This window comes from Stegostoma tigrinum, chromosome X (assembly GCF_030684315.1).
Source record: "Stegostoma tigrinum isolate sSteTig4 chromosome X, sSteTig4.hap1, whole genome shotgun sequence".
NCBI lineage: Eukaryota > Metazoa > Chordata > Chondrichthyes > Orectolobiformes > Stegostomatidae > Stegostoma > Stegostoma tigrinum.
In genome coordinates, this window is record NC_081404.1 from 16,605,178 (window position 1) to 16,630,588 (window position 25,411).

At 44.7% G+C, this 25,411-nt stretch overlaps 1 protein-coding gene across 1 annotated transcript in view; it reads right to left on the reverse strand.

The window, feature by feature from the left end:
• Positions 1-22,320: 22,320 nt before the first annotated feature.
• Positions 22,321-25,411, reverse strand: part of LOC125448207 (aryl hydrocarbon receptor-like) — a 134,254-nt gene continuing 131,163 nt past the window's right edge. The window contains exon 11 of the mRNA XM_059643434.1: positions 22,321-25,018. Within this exon, the coding sequence (XP_059499417.1) occupies positions 24,935-25,018 (84 nt within the window). The 3' untranslated portion in view covers positions 22,321-24,934. The remainder of the gene's footprint in view (positions 25,019-25,411) is intronic.

Consider the following 25,411-nt stretch of genomic DNA (forward strand, 5'->3'; position numbering starts at 1 on the left):
TGAAGGATGGGTCAGCAAGTTTGCAGACGACACAAAGGTCGGAGGTGTCGTTGACAGTGTAGAGGGCTGTTGTAGGCTGCAGCGGGACATTGACAGGATGCAGAGATGGGCTGAGAGGTGGCAGATGGAGTTCAACCTGGATAAATGCGAGGTGATGCATTTTGGAAGGTCGAATTTGAAAGCTGAGTACAGGATTAAGGATAGGATTCTTGGCAGCGTGGAGGAACAGAGGGATCTTGGTGTGCAGATACATAGATCCCTTAAAATGGCCACCCAAGTGGACAGGGTTGTTAAGAAAGCATATGGTGTTTTGGCTTTCATTAACAGGGGGATTGAGTTTAAGAGTCGTGACATCTTGTTGCAGCTCTATAAAACTTTGGTTAGACCGCACTTGGAATACTGCATCCAGTTCTGGGCGCCCTATTATAGGAAAGATGTGGATGCTTTGGAGAGGGTTCAGAGGAGGTTTACCAGGATGCTGCCTGGACTGGAGGGCTTATCTTATGAAGAGAGGTTGACTGAGCTCGGTCTCTTTTCATTGGAGAAAAGGAGGAGGAGAGGGGACCTAATTGAGGTATACAAGATAATGAGAGGCAAAGATAGAGTTGATAGCCAGAGACTATTTCCCAGGGCAGAAATGGCTAGCACGAGGGATCATAGTTTTAAGCTGTTTGGAGGAAAGTATAGAGGGGATGTCAGAGGCAGGTTCTTTACGCAGAGAGTTGTGGGAGCATGGAATGCGTTGCCAGCAGCAGTTGTGGAAGCAAGGTCATTGGGGTCATTTAAGAGACTGCTGGACATGTATATGGTCACAGAAATTTGAGGGTGCATACATGAGGATCAATGGTCGGCACAACATTGTGGGCTGAAGGGCCTGTTCTGTGCTGTACTGTTCTATGTTCTATGTTCTATTATACTGCATCTGCCATTGATTTGCCCTCTCACCCAACCTGCTCAGATCATGCTGAAGGATCTCCGCATCCTCGTCACAGTTCATCCTCCTACTCTTTGTTTCTTCTCTGCCAACCAGTTTTCTATCCATCTCAATACACTTCCCCCAACCTCTTGCACTTTAATCTTGCACAATAATCTCTTTTGTGGGACTCTGTCAAATGCTTTCTGAAAGTCCAAATGTACTACATCAACTTGTCAACTCTACTAGAACATCTTCATAGAATTCCAACAGGTTTGTCAAGCATGATTTCCCCTTCATAAATCCTGCTGAGTCTGTCTGATCCTGCCACTGCTTTCTAAATGCTCTGTTACAAAATCCTTGATAATGCATTCAAGAATATTCCCCACTACCGATGTTAGGCTTACTGGTCTATAATTCCCTGTCTTCTTTCTACCTCTCTTTTTGAATACTGGAGTGGCATTAGCCGCTCTCCAATCTGCAGGGACCGTTCCAGAGTCTATAGAATCCTGGAAGATGGCCACCAATGCATCCATTATTTCTAGAGTTACTTCCGTAAGTACTCTGGGATGTAGATTATCAGGCCCTGGGGATTTATTTGCATTCAATCCCAGCAATTTTCCCACCGCCATTTCTCTACAAATATTGATCTCCGTCAGTTCTTTCCTCTTTCTAAATCTTGCATCCTCCAACATTTCTGGTATCTGACTTGTGCCCTCTTTCGTGAAGACAGAACCAAAGTTCCTCAGTTCTTCAGCCATTTCTTTGTCCCTTATTCTACATTCCCCCATTTCTGTCTCTAGGCATAACACAGTGTGGAGCTGGGTGAATGCAGCAGACCAGGCAGCGTCAGAGGAGCAGGAAAGGTGATGTTTTAGGTCGGGACCCTTCTTCAGAAAATGCTCGTCTGATGCTGCCTGGCCTGCTATGTTCCTTCGGCTCCACACAATGTTATCTCTGACTCCAGCATCTGCAGTTCTTACTATCTCTGTCTGTAAGGGACTTATATTTGTCTTTACCAATCTCTTTCTCTTCATGTACCTATAGAAACTCTTACTGTCAGTCTTTATGTTCCCTGCAAGCTTATTTTTGTACCGTATTTTCCCCTTCTTGACCAATCCCCTTGACTAATCTTGACCAATCCCCCTTTCAATTCCATTTTTAGAGCAGTGAGAGCGAGGACCGGGGGCTGCCGGGAAGGTATGTTCTTCATTTCGGCAGCGGAGCTGAGTGGGAGCAGTCAAATTGGACTCTCAGAATGCGAGTGAACCGATATATTTGGGCAGCAGCTAAACCCAAGGCACTAAATGTGCAATTCTCCCACCCGCCCTCCTCCACTGACCAAAAAAAAGACTCTGTGCTGTGTTCATGAGGTAAGTGTTTTTCTTTTTCTTTTTTTTAATCGTGTGCTGGTAAGTAGAGTGATTTGGTACCATTTTTTTCATTTCACTTATCTAGTATTTGATATTATAGTAGGACTAAGCTAAGCTTAAGAGTGAAAATGGCAGGAGATCCCAGACCCTCTTGCTCCTGTTATGCTCCTCTTGCTCAATGTGGGAGCTCAGCGATGCGGCTGATATCCCTGACTCCTTCACGAGCAGGAAGTGTGTCCAGCTGCAGCTCCTGTTAGACCGCATGATGGCTCTGGAGCTGCGGATGCACTCACTTTGGAGCATCCGCGATGCTGAGCAAGTTATGGATAGCACACTCAGCAAATTGGTCACACTGCAGATTAGGATTGCTGAGGGAGAAGGGCATGGGTGACCAAAAGGCAGAAAACAAAAGCAGGAAGGCAGTGCAGGTGTCCCGTGCAGACATCTCCCTCCAAAACAGGTATACACCATTTTGGATACTGTTGGGGGAGATGGCTCACAAGGGGAAGGCAGCAGTAGCCAGGTTCATGGCACCGTGGCTGGCTCTGCTGTACAGAAGGGAGGGGAAAAGAGCGGAAGGGCGATAGTCATTGGGGATTCAATTGTAAGGGGAGTAAATGGGCTGTTCTGTGGTCGAAAGCGAGACTCTCAAATGGTATCAGTGATAATGGGAACTGCAGATGCTGGAGAATCCAAGAGAGCAAAGTGTGGAGCTGGATGAACACAGCAGGCCCAGCAGCATCTCAGGAGCACAAAAGCTGACGTTTCGGGCCTAGACCCTTCATCAGAGAGCCACAATGGTATGTTGCCTCCCAGGTGCATGGGTCAGGGATGTCTCCGATCGGCCGCAGGACATTCTGAAGGGGGAGGGTGAACAGCCAGTTGTCATGGTGCATATAGGCACCAACGATATAGGCAGAAAACAGGATGAGGTCCTACAAGCAGAATTTAGGGAGTTCGGAGCCAAGTTTAAAAAGTAGGACCTCAAAGGTAGTAATCTCAGGATTGCTACCAGTGCCACGTGCTGGTCAGTGCAGAAATGAAAGAATAGCCAGGATGAATGCGTGGCTTGAGAGATGGTGCAGGAGGGAGGGGTTCAGATTTTTGGGACATTGGAACCGGTTCTGGTGAAGGTGGGACTATTACAAATTTGACGGTCTACACCTCAGCTAGGCTGGAACCAATGTCCTTGAGGGTGCTTTTGCTAATGCTGTGGGGAGGGTTTAAACTAATGGGGCAGGGGGATGGGAACCAGATGAGGAGGCGAGTGCACAGTAAGGAGGAAGAGTGCTAAATTGGGGGAAGGCCAACTGTAGCAAAATTTGGCAGGTGCTGGGGAATGTGGATTGGGAGCAGCTGTTTGAGGGTAAATCCACATTTGATATGTGAGAGGCTTTTAAAGAGAGGTTGATTAGAGTACAGGATAGACATGTTCCTGTGAAAATGAGGGATAGAAATGGCAAGATTAGGGAACCATGGATGACAGGTGAAATTGTGAGACTAGCCAAGAGGAAAAAGGAAGCATACATAAGGTCTCGGCGACTGAAAACAGACAAAGCTTTGGAAGAATATTGGGAAAGTAGGACCAATCTGAAACGAGGAATTAAGAGGGCTAAAAGTGGTCATGCACTATCTTTAGCAAATTGGGTTAAGGAAAATCCTAAAGCCTAATAGCCAGTGTCATTCCCACTGCAGTCTGGGGGTCTTTATATGACACCCATAATGTTTTTTGCCCCTTCATATTTCTCAACTCTACCCATACAGGCTCCACATTGTCAGAACTAATATCCTTTCTCACTATTGTGTTAATTTCCTCTTTAACCAGCAATGCCACTCTGCCACCTTGATAACAAAGTGTGGAGCTGGATGAACACAGCAGGCCGAGCAGCATCTCAGGAGCACAAAAGCTGACGTTTTGGGCCTAGACCCTTCATCAGAAAAGGGGGATGGGGAGAGGCCTCTGAAATAAATAGGGAGAGAGGGGGAGGCAGACCGAAGATGGACAGAGGACAAGATAGGTGGAGAGGAGAGTACAGGTGGAGAGGTAGGGAGGGGATAGGTCAGCCCAGGGAGGACGGACAGGTCAAGGGGGCAGGATGAGGTTAGTAGGTAGGAAATGGAGGCCAGAACCCTCTCCCATTCCCCCTTTTCTAATGAAGGGTTTAGGCCCGAAACATCAGCTTTTGTGCTCCTGAGATGCTGCTTGGCCTGCTGTGTTCATCCAGCTCCACACTTTGTTATCTTGGATTCTCCAGCATCTGCAGTTCCCATTATCTCTGATCACCATGCCACCTTGTCCCTTTTCCCTGTCCTTCCCAAATACTGAATACTCTGGGACACCCCTGGTCACCCTGCAGCCATGTCTCCATAATCCCAATTATATTGTATCTGTTCGCATCTATCTGCATGATTAGTTCACCACTTTATTGCAAATGTTCCATGCATTAAGGCTCAAAGCCTTTAAGCATGGCTTTTTAACATTGTTTGTGTCCTCTTTATTTTTCTCAGTAGCCCTGTTTGAATTTGGTCCTTGGTTTCTCTGCCTATCACTTTTTATCTTCCCTTTTGTATTTGTCCTTGCTCCCTCCTTCTCTGACCTCTTACACAGGTTCCCATCTCCCTGGCATATTAGTTCAAACTCTCCCCAACTGCTCTAGCAATCACTCCCCCCCGGGCATCAGTCCCAGTTCCGCCCAGTGTAACCCATCCAATTTGTACAGGTCCCACCTCCTGCAGAACTGGTCCCAATGCCCCAGGAATCTAAAACCCTCTCTCTGACACCATCTTTTCAGCCACATATTCATCCGATATATCCTGTCATTTCTCCTCTGACTAGCACATGGCACTGGTAGTAATCTTGAGATGACTACCTTTGAGCTCTAAATTTGTAACTTTCTTCCTAGCTCCTTGTATTCTGCTTTTTTTTTAAACCTATGTCATTTGCACCAACGTGTACCATGGCCTGTGACTGCTATCCCCACCATCCTTCAGAAAGTCCTGTACCCACTCCAAGACATCCTTGACCCTAGCACCAGGGAGCTAACATACCATCCCAGAGTCTCATTTATGGCCAGAGAAAGGCCAGTCCCTTGACAACACTTTCTCCTCAAACCCCTGTTTGGTCATTGTGACTGTATCAAAATGTAAATCTTCACCCCAACTGCCAATCAGCATCACTGCCACCCTCTGCTGGACTTGAACCTCTACCTCCTGGCTCAGAAGTAGGGACATAATCACAAGAGCCCCCCCAAGGTGAGCTTTCATTTCCCCATTTTGTGAATTAAATTTAATTTCTGTGGTGGGATTTGAACCCATGCCCCCAGAGCATGAGCCTGGGCCTCTGGATTACTCTTGCAGTGGCACTACCATCAACTACATTTTTCCCTTAATGCTGTTTGTTCTAAGGGCAGCTCTAGGGGTGGCACGGTGGCTCAGCGGTTGGCACTGCAGCCTCATAGCACCAGGTGCCTGGGCTCGATTCCAGCCTCGGGTGACTGTCTGTGTGGAGTTTGCACATTCTCCCCGCGTCTGCGTGGGCTTCCTCCCGCAGTCCACAGATGTGCAGGTTCGGGTGGAATGTCCGAGCTTAAGTTGCCCATAGCATTCAGGGGTGTGTGGGTTATAGGGGGATGGGTCTGGGTGGGATGCTGCAAGGGGCGGTGTGGACTTGTTGAGCTGAAGGGCCTGTTTCCACACTGTAGGGAGTCTATGAATCTGTAGAATCTTGGGATTCACTCTTAACAAAGACAGTGATATTAACTTTCAGGGGAATAAAAGAGATAAATCTGGAAGTGGCAGTTAAGGGATACCAAGTTAAACTCCTGGACATCCACATTGAGCAACTTCTCTGAACCTGGCTGGATAAAGCTGTTCAATTTCAACCTGAAATTGAAACAAATCTGAGTTTAACTTGAAAGTGAACCCAATATCAACAGGAGACAAAAGAAGTGAGAAATTTGGAGGACAAAACATGTTTCATCGAAAATATCTCACACTGAAGCATTGAGGTGCTGGCCATGCATTCATGAGAGTCAACAAGACAAAAGTATTCAATATTAGGCCAACGTTGGATTAAAACAGAGTTCATTTTCTCTGACTCACCTCTTGTACAAACATTCAAAGTTAAAGTTACCTGATGATTCAACATTTTCTCAAGTGTGTTGTTCCCATCTGATTCATACTTACGTTATTAATTTGAGTTAGTGCCTAATTTGATTTATTTCAGTGTAAAATAAACACATCCAAGTTATTGGGAGCAGGTTGTTTTTGTTAATGTTACATGCTTTCCTTATTTACTTCAGGCTTCATGTAAAACTATGCAAAATATTGTGTAAAAATATGTTTTAAAGATTTTTTTTAAGTAAAGTACCTGCGTGTCAATGTACACTGCACAATGCAGTGAGTCACTCAATATTTTGGCTTGGCAATAGCTGGGGTGGAAGGATACTGCCTTCAATCTTAAATAGGTGTCATATGAGTGGCTCAGCGGTTAGCACTGCTGCCTCACAGCACTAGAGACCCAGGTTCAATTCCACCCTCAGGCGACTGTCTGTGTGGAGTTTGCACGTTCTCCCTGTGTCCTAAGATGCTGCTTGGCCTGCTGTGTTCATCCAGCTCCACACTTTGTTATCTCGGACTCTCCAGCATCTGCTGTTCCCATTATCTCTGATCACAATTTTAACCTCACTGCAAAGCCTCGTCCAGGATGCCTAACCTGAAGAAGTTACCCTCTTCCCTCCAGACCAACCTCATGGGACCTCTCCCGCTGCAACTCTCCTGTCCTCCTCGGACTGACCTATCCCCTCCCTACCTCCCCACCTTCACTCTCCTCTCCACCTATCTTCTCCTCTATCCATCTTCAGTCTGCCTCCCCCTCTCTCCCTATTTATTTCAGAATCCTCTTCCCCTCCCCCTTTTCTGATGAAGGGTCTAGGCCCGAAACATCAGCTTTTGTGCTCCTAAGATGCTGCTTGGCCTGCTATGTTCATCCAGCTCAACACTTTGTTATCTTCCTGTGTCTGCGTGGGTTTCTTCCAGGTGCTCCAGTTTCCTCCGACAGTCCAAAGATGTGCAGGTTAGGATGGATTGGCCATGTTAAAGTGCCAGTAGTGCCCAGGGATGTTTAGGTGAGGCAGGTTAGACGTGAGTCTGGGTGGGAATCTCTTTTTAGGGGCAGTTGGGCTGAATGGCCTGTACCCACATTGTAGGGATTCTACAAATCTTTTCACAAAATAAAGAAGCTCTGATACAAAAACCAAAATTGCTGGGAAATCTCAGCAGGTCAAGCAGCATCTATGGAGAGAAAGCAGAGTTAACATTGCCGGTCCAGTGACTTCTCTTTAGAACTATACACTGGACTTGAAATGTTAACTCTGTTTCTCTCTTCAGAGATGCTGCCTGACCTGCTGAATTCTCCCAGCAATTTTGGTTTTTGTTTTTGATTTTCAGCTCTTTGTTTAAAGAGCCTTTGATCAAAGAGATTTCCTAGCAATTTTGGTTTTTGTATCAGAGCCAAATCTTTCTCCATTCAACACCGTCTCCAACTCATTGCAATAATTGAAACACACTCGAGGAAGGGGATCGTTTAGTATTTGCTTTTCCTTACCATTACAAAGTTGGACCAAGGAAGTACCTCTGTAAGCCCCAGTAAAGGTAAAATTCACCACAGTCCCATTAGAGACAGACAGACACACAACTGGCAGTGAGATTAACCCGAGGCTCACCACATCGTAAGGTTGAGAAGGCAGGACTTTGATGGCAACCTCAGGTGGTCTCTGAATTGAACCTTTTATTTTGTTGGTCTCACTCTGCACTGCAAACCAGGGGGACTGGCCCCCGAGTCCAAACCACCACCAGGCATATCTTCAGGAGATCTCGTGGTGCAGTAATTGCCTCTGAACCTTTGGGCTCAAGCCCCGTTTCAGGACTTCACAGCCAGGCATTATGAATCTGTAAATTTGTTTGCCGTGACAGGCGTTAAGAGTGGGAGAGTGGGAACTGTGTGTTACTGCAGACACAGGTCCTCTCCATGAACAAGAGTCGTCCTTGTCCTGAGGGACTGCAACAGACACAATATTCCTTTGTGTAATAATGCAAAGTAATAAATATGCGACATTAGCCCACACTAGTCAGTACTTTCCCTTAATTCGAACACATTCCTATATTCTAACCTTCTCAGTGAAGCAGAAGCTTGCTTTCACAGCTTTCTATTTGAAACCTGACTGCTCTGCCATCATTTTCTTCCATTCTAATGCTCCCAAACATCTGTTTTGAATGTATTATGTGAAATTCAGGGAGCTGGGACCTCCTATGAGATCTTTAATAATTGCTGGGAAATGCCTTTTGGGGAAACAAAGTCAACAGCTTGCTTGGAGCTATAAATGAATGCCACCTTAGAACATAGAATAGTACAGCACAGTACAGGACCTTCGGCCCACAATGTTGTGCCGACCTATTATCCTACTCTAAGATCCAACTCCCTGCAGGCCCTACATTTTACTATCATCAAAAATCAAAAACACACTCAGTCCATGCTAAAACTTTTGATAACAAGCAAAGGGATTCATTATCCATCTGGAGAAATGAGCGTGATAGACTCTGTCGCATCCTGGCTACTTTTGCAAGAGAAAAAATCAGAAATTGCTGGAGAAACTTGGCAGGTCTGGCAGCATTTTTGGAGAGAGAGAGAGAAGCAGAGTCCAGTGACCCTCCTTCAGAACTGCTGCCGCACTTGCAGGTTTTGTTTTAATTTTGTTGGACTATTGGTAACACTGGGCTAGATGTTGTCTTGTAAGAGTGCACAATTGGCCATGACTGAAGAAACAGAGACAACCGCATTACACAACGGCATTGGTAACAATCTTTTAGTTTGAGGACCAGGGCTCAGGGCCAATTCTGATTGTTGGTATGAGACTCCCTTCTGTTTATGCGCTCGGGCTGTGAATTCCGGTACATCCATGAGGCAACTTGAAGGAGCTTAGTTCTGGAGAACAGTCATATTGGACTTGAAATATTAACCCTCACCCTAATTCTGTTTCTCTCTGCACAGATGTCTCACTGGCATCAAGGCAATATTGTTCTGGCTACCAGAGTTCAGCCCATCCATACAGCCTCCGGTATGCTTGTTCTTTATTGGTGTGCATTAGCCAGACTCAATCACCATCGAAGGTCTGATGATCGGATGATTTTATTGTGAATGGTGGCTTTTGAACATGAACCTGTGCTCACTCAATTATTTGCCTCTTGCTGCTATACTGCAGAATCTAGCATGAAAGTATATAATCCCACAGGCACGAGAAGAGCCTTGCCTGAGACCACTTCATGTGGTGAGATAGGAATTAGTTTTCTTTTTGTTTGCTCATGGGATGTGGGCTTTGCTGGCAAAGCTGGCATTTATTGCCAGTCACTAAATTGGGGATGAGCTGCCTTCTTGGACCACCACAGCCCATCTGCCGTGGGTTGGCCCACAATGCCCCTTAGGGAGGGAATTCCAGGATTTCGAACTAGCGACAGTGAAGGAACAGCGATATATTTCCAAGTCAGGACGGTGAGTGTCTCAGAGGGGAACTTGCAGGGGGTGGTGTTCCCACGTACCTGCTGCCCTTGTCCTGCTAGATGGAAGTGGTCGTGGATTTGGAAGGTGCTCCCTGAGGATCTTTGGTGAATTTCTGCAGCGCATCTTGTAGATAGTACACACTGCTGCTACTGAGCATCGGTGGTGGAGGGAGTCGATACTTGTGGATGTGGTGCCAATCAAGCGGGAGCTTCGTCCTGGATGGTGTCGAGCTTCTTGAGTGTTACTGGGGCTGCACCCACCCAGGCAAGTGGGGAGTATCCCATCACACTCCTGACTTGTGCCTTGTAGTTGGTGGGACAGGCTTTGGGGAGTCAGGAAGGGAGTTACTCACTGCAGTATTCCTAGCCTCTGTCCTGCTCTTACAGCCAATCTATTTGTATGGCTAACCCAGCTGAGTTCTGGTCAATGGTAATCCCCAGGACATTGATAAGGAAGTGCAGAGCACCATTGAAAAAAAATCACGCCAACTGTTCCAATTCTTTTCATTAAGAGGAATGCTTTCTGCTCCATCAATGTACAGACGGTATAGTACCATTGGCAACAAGTCATTCATGCTGCGGTTCCAGGAGACTGGCAGCAAATTATGAAGCATTGTCCCATTCCTTTGTTGCTCCCTATGTGCTGCTGTTGGGAGGCTCAGTCCCTGATGTCAGGTACTGATTTCTGTGAGCGTAGACAAAAGAACCACCACAGATTCTCTAAAACCTTTCTTCACACTTGAAACTGACCTCTAGCTGATTGCAAGTTGCAAGCCTCGACTTCAGCAAGTTAATTAGAGGAAGAATATTTCAGAAGTGTCCCTTGTAGGTGCCGCTGCTGGCCTGGGTTGTTCATTAACAGGCTGCTGGTGAAAGATTCTTGAAGTGTAACATTTCTAAGCTCAGTGGTAGAATCCTCACACAGACCAGCTTGTTTTAGCTCGTACAATTAGGCAAGTGACTCTATTGCTGAATTGTAAATGTAAAGGTGCTGTCCAGCAACTGTCTTCTTTGGCTACCAGCTCTGCATGTGGCGTTTTCTTGATCAGTAGCTGACCCTGTTTGACCAGACCCTAATCCCAATGGTCTGAAGTGCATGCACATGAGACTTTGCTAGAGCAGAACACCATTGTCAGCTCGACTTGCCCAGACACTCCTGAGAGAAAAGAAAGGTGCGAGCTGACAGCAGCAAAGGATCTGGGATCTGAGTAAACAAACCATCCGTCAGAACATATCCGCAACCAATGATCTTGAAAGGATTGGGAGAGAGTGAACAATAGAGAAGGAAGTCTACATTAGACTGGATAAATTTAATGCCAAACCTGGACGAGAAGGAAAGAAAAATTGAGTTGAGAGAATAAATAAAGTGAAAGCAAGAGAAACCAACCTTTAATATTGAACATTTGTCTGCTGTGTATAATTCTGGTCACCCTGTTATAGGAAAGGTATTTTCCTATATATAAAAACTTGACAGAGTGCAGAAAAAATTTGCAAGAATGTTTCCAGGATTGGGGGGATTTGAGCTACAGGGAGACGCTGAATGGGCTGGGGCTATATTCTCTGGAATGTTGGAGGCTGAGGGGTGACTTTATAGAGGTTTATAAAATCATGAGGGGCATGGCTAGGGTGATTGGACAAGGTCTTTTCCCCAGGGTAGGGGGAGTCCAAAGCTAAAGGGCATAGGTTTAAGGTGAGAGGGGAAAGATTTAAAAGGGACCTAAGGGGTAACTTTTTCACACAGAGGGTGGTGCATGAATGGAATGAGCTGCCAGAGGAGGTGGTGGAGGCTGGTACAATTACAACATTTAAAAGGCATCTGGATGGGTACATGAACAGGAAGGGTTTAGAGGGATACGGGCCAAATGCTGGTAAATTGGGATGCCTGGTTGGAGCAGATGAGTTGGACCAAGGCGGCTGTATAACTCCACGACTATATGACTCTATCTAGCATATGCTGTCCAATTGCTCTTGGCCCGAAACATCAGCTTTTGTGCTCCTGAGATGCTGCTTGGCCTGCTGTGTTCATCCAGCTCCACACTTTGTTATCTTGGATTCTCCAGCATCTGCAGTTCCCATTATCTCTTATCGCTAATATTGTTCACTGTGTTTTGAGTTTTGCAAGCACAGGCTGTTTGAGTACAGTCAGTTCCTAGTCTGCTGCAACCATGCTGTTTGCGACTTTGATACGATATACCAGTCTTTGGGACGTGCAGCCTACAGACCCGGCATCACCTTGGCACTGAAACAGTTCACTTACCAACCAATCAGCATGCTCATCTCATTTAGTAGAGAAATATCATTTTCCCCTTACATTGGCATTCCTATGAACGACCTGAAAGTGCAAATCAAAAAGCTTTGGCAAAACATATCTTTTATTCAGCAATACTCAATTGTCACATTGTTAAAAAGGGGATTTACACTGCTAATTATCAGCCCTAACCCACAGCCCAATTTGTGGTGGGTTTGGTCCATATCTACCATGTAAATACTGCCACTTCACGCTGCCCAATGCATTTCAATGCTGCTGCAGATGGCAAGTTGTAATTTTTTTGTGAAGCAATTCAGACTCAGCGCAATGTTTGAATTTCTGCATTTGGCTGCGTACTTACATCTTCCCTGAAGCTGCTACACCACTTGCAGATAGATAACAGTGAGCACGATTAGCATCACAGCGTTAATCTGGCCCAATACTGCTGCAGACCTGTGTTGTTTCAAATTCTATTTCACAGCGCAATTAAAACGACTTTGAAAATGCTGGAAGTGAAAGTCATAGCCTGCAATGGACATATGTAGTTACCATTATGTAAGAGCAATTTATCTGCAAACTAAGCTTGCCTTGGGTATTCCTGTTGATCTCCATGATGCTGTCTTCAAGATGCAATAATATATTCTGCACCCTAGACCCAATTCTGCAAACACTACATTGCTCAAATGGAAATTGTACAGAGAAGACTTAACGCATTGCTAGATGTTGCAAAATGACATGCAAAATGTCCTTTGAATTGGAAATTGGAAAAGCAGAGTTGATACTTATCTCAAGATAATAAAATGTGAGGCTGGATGAACACAGCAGGCCAAGCAGCATCTCAGGAGCACAAAAGCTGACGTTTCGGGCCTAGACCCTTCATCAGAGAGGGATTCTCCAGCATCTGCAGTTCCCATTATCTTTGATACTTATCTCAATTCAGATTATATCTGTGCAAGATACCATTTTCTGTGAGATAAATGATAAGGCATTGTAATATACACCAATTGTGGAGAATTTTCATTAATATAGCGCCTGCTAGGTCAAAGAGTTATATTTGAGGCCCCTGTCACTGTAGTTCTGTGAGCAAATGCAGTGGCCAAGATGTTTAGAGTCAGATCCCACACACAGGAATGAGATAAATGACAAGTTTATCCATTTTGGTGATGTGAGTTGAGGGAAAGCTCTTGGCTAGGGCAACGCAGCTCTATTTTGAATCACGCTGTGGGATTTTCTTTCACTATGGGCAGGCAGATAGGGCCTCGGTTCAACATCTAGTGGGGAAGGTGGCATACTTATTCAGCATGTGCTAAATTTTCTGCCTCGTGCAGACCTTCAAACTCAGGAACGTAACAAATGTAGCCCCTGCTGTGATATTAAGGACAGCATTGTCCGTTTCTGACTTTGACAATGTTCTTCAACCAGGACAAATATGGTGGGCTGTAAATGGCATGTTTAATTGCCCAGCTGATAGTTCTTACTTGTTGGCATGGTCCCCTTTAAAACCCCTTTTACCACCCTCACAAACAATCAATAATAACCAGGAACAGCTTAGGAGCTAAGCAGCACCATCAAGTCATTTGTTTCTTTCTACAGAGCTTCAACACAGTATTATCAGTGAGCTGGTGGCAAAGGGGTAATGTTATTGGACTCAGAGGCCAGGGCTTGCTGTCTCCGTTCAAGGGATTTGAGTTCAATTACTACATCTGGAATGTAAAATTAATCATGATGCTGTCATATAGCTTTTTAGGGGAGGAAATCTGCCATCCTTACCTGGTCTGGCCGATACCTGACCTCAGACTCACAGCAAAGTGATTGGTTCTTAACCGCGCTCTGAAATTGCTGAGCAAGCCACTCAGTTCAAGGGGCAATTAGGGCTGGGCAACAAATGTCGGCCTTGCCAGTTACGTTCCCATCCAGAAAAGAATAAACAAACTTGGCGCATTGCAAAGCTGATTGACACAGATTTGTATTTATCTATTGGGATGTTCAATGAACAATTTAGGAACACCGTTGCACATGCAATCTGAATAGCTGCTCAGTTGTGCTCAGCTTGTACAACACATCTCCGTGGCAGCCTGAGTCATCTTACACATTTCAAAGAAGTAACAATAGTTATGATCATTCATCTCACAATCAGTGCACCAGGAATAGACTGAAAATCGTTGTTTAATCATTGGCCTTATCTAATCGCAAACCTCAAACTAAAAGTGTAGGCATCAAATCCTAACCCATAATGGATATATTTGCTTTCAACCAGATGCTGCCTAGCCTGCTGTGTTCTTCCAGCCTCCTGTTTGTCTCCCTCGTTTGCTTCCGCCTGCTTTATTTACCAACCAACAAGCGTTTATCTCTCCAGAAAGCAGGAGGCTGGCACACACACTTGCCGCAGGGACGAGACTGTAGGCGGTGAAAAAGAAGTCATCTGGCAGGTACAGCGTGTAAGGGGTTGGCCGTTTTGGGGTAGCAAACCGGGACAGATGTGATTGCAGGGCCTCTTTTATCACAGGTAAAGGGGAAGGCTTGCAAGAGAAAATGGAATCTGTCAAAATCTCTGCTGCAGCCTGTTGAAAGCATTTAACTCAAAATTCTCTTTTCTGCTGGGCCTCATTACTTGCTGCTTGGAGTTTGGAGGAGGCAGACCTTTCCTGGCTCTCTCACAGCAATCAAGAGAGCCCCGCTCAAATAATAAATTATCAAAACACTCCTGCTTCAACTCCCGGCCAGAGAGACCCGACAGTACATTGACTGAAACCAGTGGGTCATGTTCCTGTAACTCGAAAAAATTCTATTCGTCTAGCTTTCAAACAGCATCTCAGTAGAAAAAGGGAGCTGCTGATTTTACTTGTCTTAATAAATCGTTTTAACTTTCTGTCATGGGACAAATCCAAGCTTTCAGGGGCTAATTGAATGTTATAAAACACTGCACCACTTTCTGTAAATGGCAAAATTGGAATGACAAATTCCAGCTTCTGCCACTCTCAAATGTTCTCTGTGCTAAAAAGCATTTTAAGGAGGGAGTTTAGAATCATCACAGAATGGTCAGAATGGAATGGTTGCCATTCGGCCTCTCATTTCACTGCTGGATCTCTGAAGGGGCAATTCATCGAGTGCTGTTTGCTCAGCCTTCTCTCTATAGTCTGGCACATGCATATTTTTCAAGTAATTGTCCAATTCCCTTTTTCCAAATGGGACAAGTGGGATACTGCAGGGATCAGTGCTAAGGATTCCAGCTCTTCTCAATAGATATGAAAGATTCAGACGAGGGAACCAAATGTCATATCTCCAAGTTTGCAGACGGTATAAACCTGGGTGGGAGGGGGAACTGTGAGGAGGTGGAGATGTTTCAGTGTGACTTGGACAAGTTCAGTGAGTGGGCGCATGCATGACAGATGCAGTATAATGTGGGTAAATGTGAGATTATCCACTTTGGGAAAGCAGCTTATTGTCTGACAGTGATATATTGGGAAGGGGGGAGGCGCAGTGAGACCTGGGTGTCCTTGTACACGAATCACTGAGAGTCAGCATTACAGGTGCAGCAGGCAGTGAAGAAGGTAAATGCTCTGTTGGCCTTCACAGTGAGAGGGTTCGAGTCCAGGAGCAGGGATGTCTTGCTGCAATTGTACAGGGTCTTGGTGAGACCACACCTGGAGTGTTGTGGGCAGTTTGGGTCTCCTTACCTGAGGAAGGATGTTCTGATAATGGAGGGAGTGCAGCAAAGGTTTATCAGACTGATACCTGGGATGGCAGGGCTGATGTATGAAGAGAGACTGGATCGGTTAGGGCTATATTCACTGGAGTTAGGAAAAATGAGGAGGAATCACATAGAACCCTGTAACATTCTAACAGGACTAGACAGGGGAAACACAGGAAAGATGTTCCCGATGACCAGGGGAGTCCAGAGACAGGGGGTCACAGTCTAAGGATACAGGGTAGGGCCATTTAGGACTGAGATGAGGAGAAATATCTTCACCCAGAGAGTGGGGAGTCTGTGGAATTCTCTACCACAGGAAGTTCCTGAGGTCAAAACATTGAATGTTTTCAAGGAGGAGTTAGATATAGTTCTTAGAGCTAAAGAGATCAAAGGGTATGGGGGAGAAAGTAGGAACAGAGCACTGGGTTGGATGATCAGCCATGATCATATTGAATGGATGGATCTGGCTCGAAGGGCTGAATGGCCTACTCCTGCTTTCTACATTTTCTCTTTCGAAAGCCTTGAATTTGCCTGCCTCCACTATACTCTTAAAAAGCAGAGCATTCCAGGTCTTAACCACTTGCTGGGCAAAAAGACTTTTCCCTCATGTCACTGTTGCTTCTTTTGCCAATTACCTTAAACCTGCGCCCTCTGGTTCTCAATTCTTCCACCAACAGGAACAGTTTGTCCCCGTCCACTCAGCCCAGACCCCTCATAATTTTGAACACTTTGATTAAATCCTCTCTCAATCCTCTCCTCTCCAAGGCAAACAGTCCCAGCTTCTCCAATCCATCCATACAACGGAACTTCCTCGTCCCTGGAAGCATTCTTGTGAATCTTTTGCACACCCTCTCGGATGTCTTCACATAATTTCTAAAGCATAATACTCAAAAGTGGACATGATATTCCAGGTGGGACTGCACCGATGTTTAGTACAGGTTGGGAATTCCCTTTTGACTGTGTTGGAACTTACTGAGGCTCACACCATTTGTGTACAGACAAATGGAATCTAACTTTGGCCAAAGCTCTTATGCCACGCCTGGGCAGATGATCAAAGCAACATTTGAAGCAAGATGATGGAGTAGCAGTGAAGCAGCTGGGACTGAGAAATGTGGCTGCCCTCCCAGCAAAAGGCTCTTGCACGGCAGGGCAATTAAACATTAGAACTTTTTTCTAATCGAAGAAATGGCAAGCTACTGCCTTCTTGCAAGAATTTCTCAACACGTGCTCTGAAAAATAAACAGCACACAGACCCTCAGGAACATTTAGAAAAAGCAGTTAAACTGTTCTTTATTGTTGTAAAAGTAAACTATTTGCAGACATAATGTAGACAATACACAGTCACCATTAATTTTTCCTTTAGCGATGAAACTATTTTTATGGCTGCAGCAATTATGATGAATGATTACTCAGGAAAAATTGTTCATTCTGTCTTTCCCTTTATTGGCTAGATTACAGACTCATAGAAGCTCATAGCACAAAGAGACCATTTGGCCCATCTTTAGTGGTGCTGGCCTTTTGCTTGAGACAAGACAGTCACCGCCCCGCTCTGTCTCCAAAGCCCTGTAGCTTTCTTTTTCTCCAATAGGTTACGCATTCTTCCCTTAAAAGATGACATGGCCACAAAGGGCAGAGATAATTTCAGGACGAGGCACAAAGCTGTTCAAATACAGATCAAGAAGGTGACATGGCACATTTGCTGTCTTTCAATTGCCTGCAACACTGATGAACCAGCAACCCCCATCCTTGTAGCAACGTACCTCTGGCGAGCTGACTGAGTCGTTTGGATTTGTATGCCCAAGCGGACAGTTGGTATCCAAACTTCTGGTGGCATCTTTCAAATTTGAAGGCGAAAGTTGACGCTCTGCTTCCAGAGCTGCACAGGTGAAAGTTGCTGAGGTGGGAGTTTGCATGATGATTCAACAATCATGATAAGGCCAGCTCTTTGCTTTTGTGATGTCTGCTGTGTATTATCATTGCACATTAAATAGACATTCAGAGCAGCTAATCAAAATAGCGAGGCCAAAATTTGAAGCACATAAGCCTGAAAATTACAGTGAATAATGTGATCATAAAAACACCTCAACAATGTCCTGTTCAAATGCCCCTCACTCACTAAATCACCAGAAGTTAATCCAGTTAACTCCCATCTGTTAATGTCTAGGAGGTGGGGAGATTGTAACAGGAACATGTGAAACATCCAATGTGAGGACATTACTCAGCAATTTCCAGTTGACACAGAGTATGCTTTCTTTTCTACTTTGTTGAAAAATATTTTAAAAAAATCAAAATTTCTGTACACAACTACATTGAATAAAGGCACGAGGATTGGCGAGGGTCACCATTGTCAATATATCCTTGCTGCACAGGACAGCTATAATCAGAACATTAACTCTTTATCAACAAAAGCAATAGTCTAAAGAAAACAGCAACAACGACGTCTTATATAATAAAATAAAACAAAGAGCTGCTGATGCTGGAGACAAACAGACACAGTGAGCACTGGAGAAATTCAGCAGGTCTGGCAGCATTTGTAGAGAGAGAAACAGTTAATGTTTTGAATCCAATACGACATCTTTACGACATTCTGGAGAAGGGTCATTGGGCCCGAAACATTAACTCTGTTTCTCTCTCTACAGATGCTGCCAGACCTGCTGAGTTTCTCCAGTGTTCTTAGCATCTGTTTGTAAAAAAAAGTCTTACATTTCTTACATGAGAAAAGCACTCAGAATTATACAAGGATCATATTATCAATGAGTTGCACCATCATATCCCTGTTTCTGTTGAGATTCCGTCATTGTTAACGTTCTGATCTGTTACAGGGCTGTGATTAATGGATTGACGGGAATGGTTTGGAGAAAGTGAGTGTGACTGGCGTCTGTACAAATACAGACACAAGGTTCTGTGAGCAGTAGTGCTAAGATCCTTTTCTTTTAGCAAATCCTTTTCTTTCTCATCAACTGACACCAGGCTATAACATTCAAAATCCCCTCTCACGCACGACAGAACCAGATTGTTACCGTAGCAGGGCCTGGCATCGATGTTTGGGTGAATTAGCCTGGTCAGTAGTGGCGAACCCTGCATGTTCTGAAGAATAGCATACACAACTGGGCGTCGAAAGCTGGGATATATTCTAATGGAGGCAGCATGGTTACTCTGTCTGCCTGCCTTTCTTTGCAATCCCAACTCTGTTTGGCTGATCCTTGAGAAAGGGGATGTGGTATCTACTGCAAGACATCCACAACTGGTGGGCACCGCGAGAGACAGGAGGGCCATGATGGATAACAGCTTACCTTAACAAGTTTATTTTGTCTGATGTGTTAGTGCCTTAACAGTTGCCCAAAAGAAATGCATTTTTGTTTGACTTTTGTCAGCTGGTTGAAATTATTTAAGAACCTGGCTTTGAACAATAAGCAATTTCTTTCTAGCTGCTGCCTTGCATTGCCGCTGTCCTTCAGTACATAATGGCACCAGTTTGAAGGAAGAAAATATAATGCTGCAAAAGCTCGCACCGAATCTGATAGTAGCTCTTTCTTTTCCCCTTTGTGCTTCTGCAGGGTTTGATTGCTTTGAAACAGTGCTCGATTTTTATTTGGTCAAAATGCATGCCTCTTTTAAATAGAATCACATTTGAAAACGTTGGGGATTCTCATGCAAGTACAGATAGTTAAACAGTGAAGCAAGAAAGAATGCTCCTAGTCACGGTTACCATAAGTAGCCAAGTGAAGAAAATTTTGGGTTTGAGCACGAGGTTTAAAAAGGACTCTAGAGCTATGATTCACCTTCTGATAAAGGCGACGGCAGAGGTCTTGCCTTTTAACATTGACGACAAACCCAAGTCATGGAGCAATGTGTGAGAAAGCTGGTTCACAGTTATGCGATGACGGACAAGGTCGGCGCTCCTTATTTTGAGAGTGTTTACGGCAATCATGGCAGCAGTACTGCGACAAAAGTAGGAACAGCAAGCGTTGGGACAACAGCTCATGGCGCAGTGGAATAACTGTTCTGTTGCTTTAAAGCTGAACCCAGTGATGGTTGCTCAGCTGGCAATGATACCAGGAGAAAAGACACTTTCAGATATTATCTTAACCTCCACCCAGAAATGGTTGGATGAGTAAGAAATCTGTACGATTGACAATCACAAGCAGACGTGGCCTGACACATTTCTGACAGGCTTGTGTTCCATTTTTGTTACTCCATCTGAAAGTGGTTACGATTCCATTCCCCCATCAACGTTGTTTCCATCCTGAAGATATTTCTGTCAGTGGCTCCTTTCATTCAAGTCTACAGTCAGGTTTGAAAACTGAAGATGCATTTACTTCCGCAACGAGCTTAAAATGGGCTTTTTGCCAGTGCCTGGGCAACGGTTAAACTATCACAAGATACAAAAGCAAGAGTTGGCCATTCAGCTCTTCAGGCCTGCCCTGCTGTTCTACAAAATGGCTGATTGACTCCAGGCCTCAGCTCCTCTTCCTTGCCAACTCCTCACAGCCCTCAGTCCCTCAATATTTCAAACATTTATCTACTTCCTTGCTAAACATTTTCAGCAACCTGGCTTCCACAGCTCTCTGGGGAACAGAATGCCAACTAGTCACTATCCTCAGAGAAGAAATTCCTTCACACCTCAGCCTTAGATTGAGCGTCAACTGAGCTCAGTGGATAAACAAAGAAGAAGTTTACAGAGGAAGATAGAACAAAGTGACTTCAATGAGATAAAATTACCCAAGATGCCTTGCAGGTGCATGAGACATCAAGAAGTGAGCTAGCATGAAGAAATCTTAGCGCAGATGGCCAAAAAGTTTTTTTTTTTGCAAATTTGGGCTTGAAGAAGTGTCTGAAGACAAAAATCGTTGGGGGGGGGGGGGGGGGTGGTGGGATTTGTGGGGCTAGAGCCCAGATAGCTGAAGGCATCACTGCCAGTGGTGGAGGGATTAATCCACAGAGAACACTGACCTCTGACCGTGAACTGTCTTCTCAGGGTCAGCCATCTTGGATAAGCACTTGGATTAGTGGCCTTCATTGTTTTTGTTTGAAAAAGATCTTTTTGCCCCGCTTGACAATTATTTGATGACACCACCTGCATACTTTGCCTTTCTTGTCCTTGCACTATTTTCTCGCAATTCGGATTTGCAAAGAAGAGTTCAAGCCAAGCCAGAGTTCGGTAATTGCATCTTGTGTATTGCTGCACCAGCTGCTTTGAAATGCAAAATCCATTCATAAAAGCCGCGCTCTAGAGTCACCAAAATAGTGTAGCTGCATGCGCCACCAGAAAGCTCATCCTCTGATGGAAACTGTGGCCTCAACAGAACAAGGTTAACATTTCATTGAACGGATCCACCCATATTTTCAAAAGAATTCACCACTCCTGCACCCCCCACCAACCACCACCATCTCCCATTCTCCTGAAGATGCTGACTCATGCTTGGGCTGGCTTCTATCTGATCCAAGTGGCCACGCTTAACAGCTCATTCAAAATAATAAGTCCCCAGGGGGTATTTGCCCATGGTGGCATCACAGCTAAAGACCCATTGTGGCAATGTCCAAGAGCCACAGACGCACACACCTTCTAGCAGGGAGGGGAGGAGGAGTTGAACCCAATTTACTTTGTTTTCTTGCAAAGAGATAGTGGGACATTTAATCCCTTATTGGCAGAACAAGTGGTATCAGCGAGGGTGGCACCAATTGACCCTGGCACTATGCGACATTTAGCAGCTGATTCACCAGGGTGTCACTCTCGAATCAGGATGTTGAACCATTTTATTACTGCCCCTTTAAAATGACAGAGTTATTTGTTCCAATTGAGTGGAATACCTCGTGCTGCCAACAGTTAAGTGCTTCAAATGATAGGACTGAAGTGGCACGGACATCGTATGTATATCAAGGATGTATCAAAGTCCTGAAATTCTCTCCCTAATGGCATTGTGGGGTACATATGACATGTGAACCACAGCGCCTCAAGGGGGCAGTTCACGTCCACTTTCTCAAGGTGCAATTAGGGATGGGCAATAAATGCTTGTCCAGCCTCTATGCCACGAACGAAACGTTTGACTAGATTAACCCGGAGGCTTAGCTCCAAGTCAGAGTTCTGTGCTCTCTAACAACTCTCACACCAAGTGTAATTTCTAATCATCTCAGTCAGGAGGACATCAAAGGACCATCTAAGTGAAGTAAACCTAATGTTTTATTCTTTAAATTGAAAATAGAAGTGCCTTTTACTTAAAGCCCCTATATGTCAAGAATGGGTCACTGTCACCCAATTGGAAAGGAACACTACACAGCTGCTCTTTACAGGAATGAACTCCTTCTTGGCACTGATATTCAGATAATTTCCTAAATCAGTGACATGGTGACTAATTCAGGCAAAGGTGTTGCAGGAATGCTGTCTCACATTTACCACTTTTCACAGTAATAAAGCGTTCATTAGATCAAGACTCTAGAGTCGAGTCTATAAATGTACTTACAAGCATGCACAGTGTTTCACTCTAACATTATCGAATGATGTCTATGCATGTTATATCAAACTCTCAGCCCTGTGTACTGTGCATCAGTGGCACAAGGTCAAGGCATTTTATTTTTTTTCCCAGGCCACTTGACCACAATATTCTGCTCTCTGGTCGGAAAAATTGTTGCTTCACTCTGTTCAGTCTGCTTTGGACCTGGTCATGCTGCCTCTAATGAGGAGAAATGGGATAGCTGATCAACATTGACCCGGATACCTGCTGGTCACCAGTTCACAAAGAGCATTCTCCAAAGGCCCTGGAGGAAGCTCACTGCTGCTCAGCCCCCTCAGTTTACAGCCTGGTGTGTGGAGAGGGAAAAGGATGAAACCAGGGAATGTTTAGAAGTGACATGGGAGAATTTGTAGGTTAAGCAGAAATCGGAGCCGTTACCATGGGAACTGCATCATGCAGCGACGAGAAGCAGCTTGTCATATAGGAACTAGTCAATAATTTAAGATCATAACTTCTTTATTCACCTAACTTTTCATTAAGTCTGAAATACGCAGATGCAAACCACAATATCGGAATATAAAACCTGAGTCTTGGTATAAGACTAGACAAAAGGTGCACTTTGAGTTTAACAAAAGAGATGTTTCCTTGTATCAAAACACAGCAAGGTTATAGCAGCTCAGTAATTTCAGAAAGGACTGCAAATGAAGAGCATCTCTCAGTCCCACCAATCAGTGTCCAGTTACAACCGTTTCAAAATCAACGGGCCATGTTTAGAACAAAATACAACAGTGTCCAAATAGTTACAAAGCAACTGCTTCGCAGAATGGGTGAGTCATGGGAGACATTTCGGAAAATGGTATAAGTAATGAAATGTCTGTTTAAAACAAAAAAGAACCCTAGGGTATCACAGCTTTAAAAGGATTCTCAAAAGACCTTTTCTTGGTCATTTCTTTTATGATCAATACGGTTTTAAAAGTGAATGCCTTCATTCCATCAATATCTGCCTATAGCCTCTTTGGTTATTTGTGTCCAGATCATCGATGAAAAATCAAACCAGTTACAATCAAGGATTAGTCACTAGAAGGTTAAGGCTTTGTAAGCTGCTCTTCCTTTCCCAGCTATCCTTTTCTTCCCCCTTCCCCATCACCTCTTCGCGTCATCCGAAATTTTCCTTCATTCTCTCCTTGCTTCCCATCTCTTGAAACTAACCTCACTATTGTACCCTTGTAATCCAGAAGATATACCTATTTAAGTAAAAAGTAAATTGTGCATTAACCAGATCCAATGTATTAATAGCCCTTCATACACAATCCCATTTTGCAGGGAATGTTGCAAATATCACTGGATCTCATTGTATTTTGCATCCATTGCCAAGTTAAGACATTAGTCGAGCCAGAGTGATCTTGTGGGCTGTTTTTGATTGTCTAAGGGAGTCCAGGGTTAATTTTCCAGATTTATTTTCTCTGCTAAGTAGCCTGGATTTTCATTGGGCTTTTTGCGCACCCAACTCACAAAACTCTGAGGAGACCACAAGTCCCGAGCTGGGGCAGGCTGTTTCTAATGGACAAGGCGGATTTACTCTCCCCTCTGTCTGTCATTGAATAAAAGTCAACAGCTCCCTCACGCTCGGCTTGAAGTGGGATCCCTTTGTGAGGAACAGGTTGCAGGGATTTACCTGAATGAAGGATGTGCCCACACAATGCATGTGGACTATCATTCAAGCACAGGCTACAATGTGTACAGGCACCTTTAGAAAAACTTTCTAAGACTGGTAGAACAATTGATTTTAAGCTCCAAGACGAATAAGCGGGGATACTGGCATTGTTTTGATAGGGTGGAGCAGGCATTTTCCTTTCCAATATGCAGCCCAGTTTTCATTTCAACTGTTCCTTCTCTGTGCCAGTCCTTCAAATAGATCCTCCATGATACTGCACCTCTCTCTCTCTCTCTCTCTCTCTCACACACACACACACACACACACACACACACACACACACACATATACATACACAGTCTGTCTGTCTCTCTCACACAAACACACACAGACAGATACACACACACAGACACACACACACACACACAAGGGCTTCTTGTGGTTTCCATTCTCGAGGCACATTGCTGACAATTATAAAAAAGAAGAAAAGTATTCCTGTAATTCTCAACGACTTTATCGCGTGGCAGAACTTCTTGAACCCACCTCCGTCGTTACATTGTTTCAGAATATTGATCTGGAAAGGTCTCAAGTTTGACTTCTGGCATCTTTACAAACCAAATCTTCCAAATAGCGGCTCCGAGTCACGTGATGGGACTTACCTTTCCCACAGACAAAAGCCAGCAGATAAACTAACCAGGAATATTCCAGAGACAGTTTTCTTACTCAAAGCAAGGTTATTCCCTAGAAATGCCATCCACTACAACGAAACCTTGAAGACCTTCCTTTAAGGGTCAGGGCAATAAACCTGCCACGTTTCGATGGTCATCCCCGAAGCTTCTTGACACAGAGGAAGTAAAGGATTCGTTGCAGCAGTTACTTTGAACTAATTTAAGCCTCCGTTGAACAAAATCTTCAGAAATTGAAAAGCTAAAAGCCACTTCCCTGATAAGGTTCGGGCTTCCCAGGAGTCTTCACTCGTTGCCAAGGAGACAGCGGTGCCTGGAGCAAAGATGGCGTCAGATCTGTTCGCGAGAGGCCTGGCTGGTTCCTCACTGAGTGGAGCCATTGCCAAAAATAGGGGTACTGTTCATAGCAGAGTGAAAGCTAAGAAGGCCATTGGGATCTTGTTTTGTCTGTGAAAGGGAAAAACAAAATTGGACAAGCGTCATCAGAGCCATCGGCTTCCAACCCACTCTCTTCACCCGATCCAAAGGTGACTCAGATAGAACTGTCATCGAACATGTTATTCAAATGTCTTCACCCAGAAGAAGGCATTTGGTACGTGGTACACTTGCCTTCAGTGGTCAGTGCATCGAGTGCAGGAGTTGAAAGGTCATGTTGTGGCTGTACAGGACATTGGTTAGGCCACGTTTGGAGTATTCTGTGCAATTCTGGTCTCCCTGCTATAGGATGTTACAGAACAGCGTAGAAAAGATTTACAAGGATGTTGCCAGGGTTGGAGGGTTTGAGCTGTAGGGAGAGGCTGGACAGACTGGGGCTATTTTCCTGGAGTGTCGGAGGCTGAG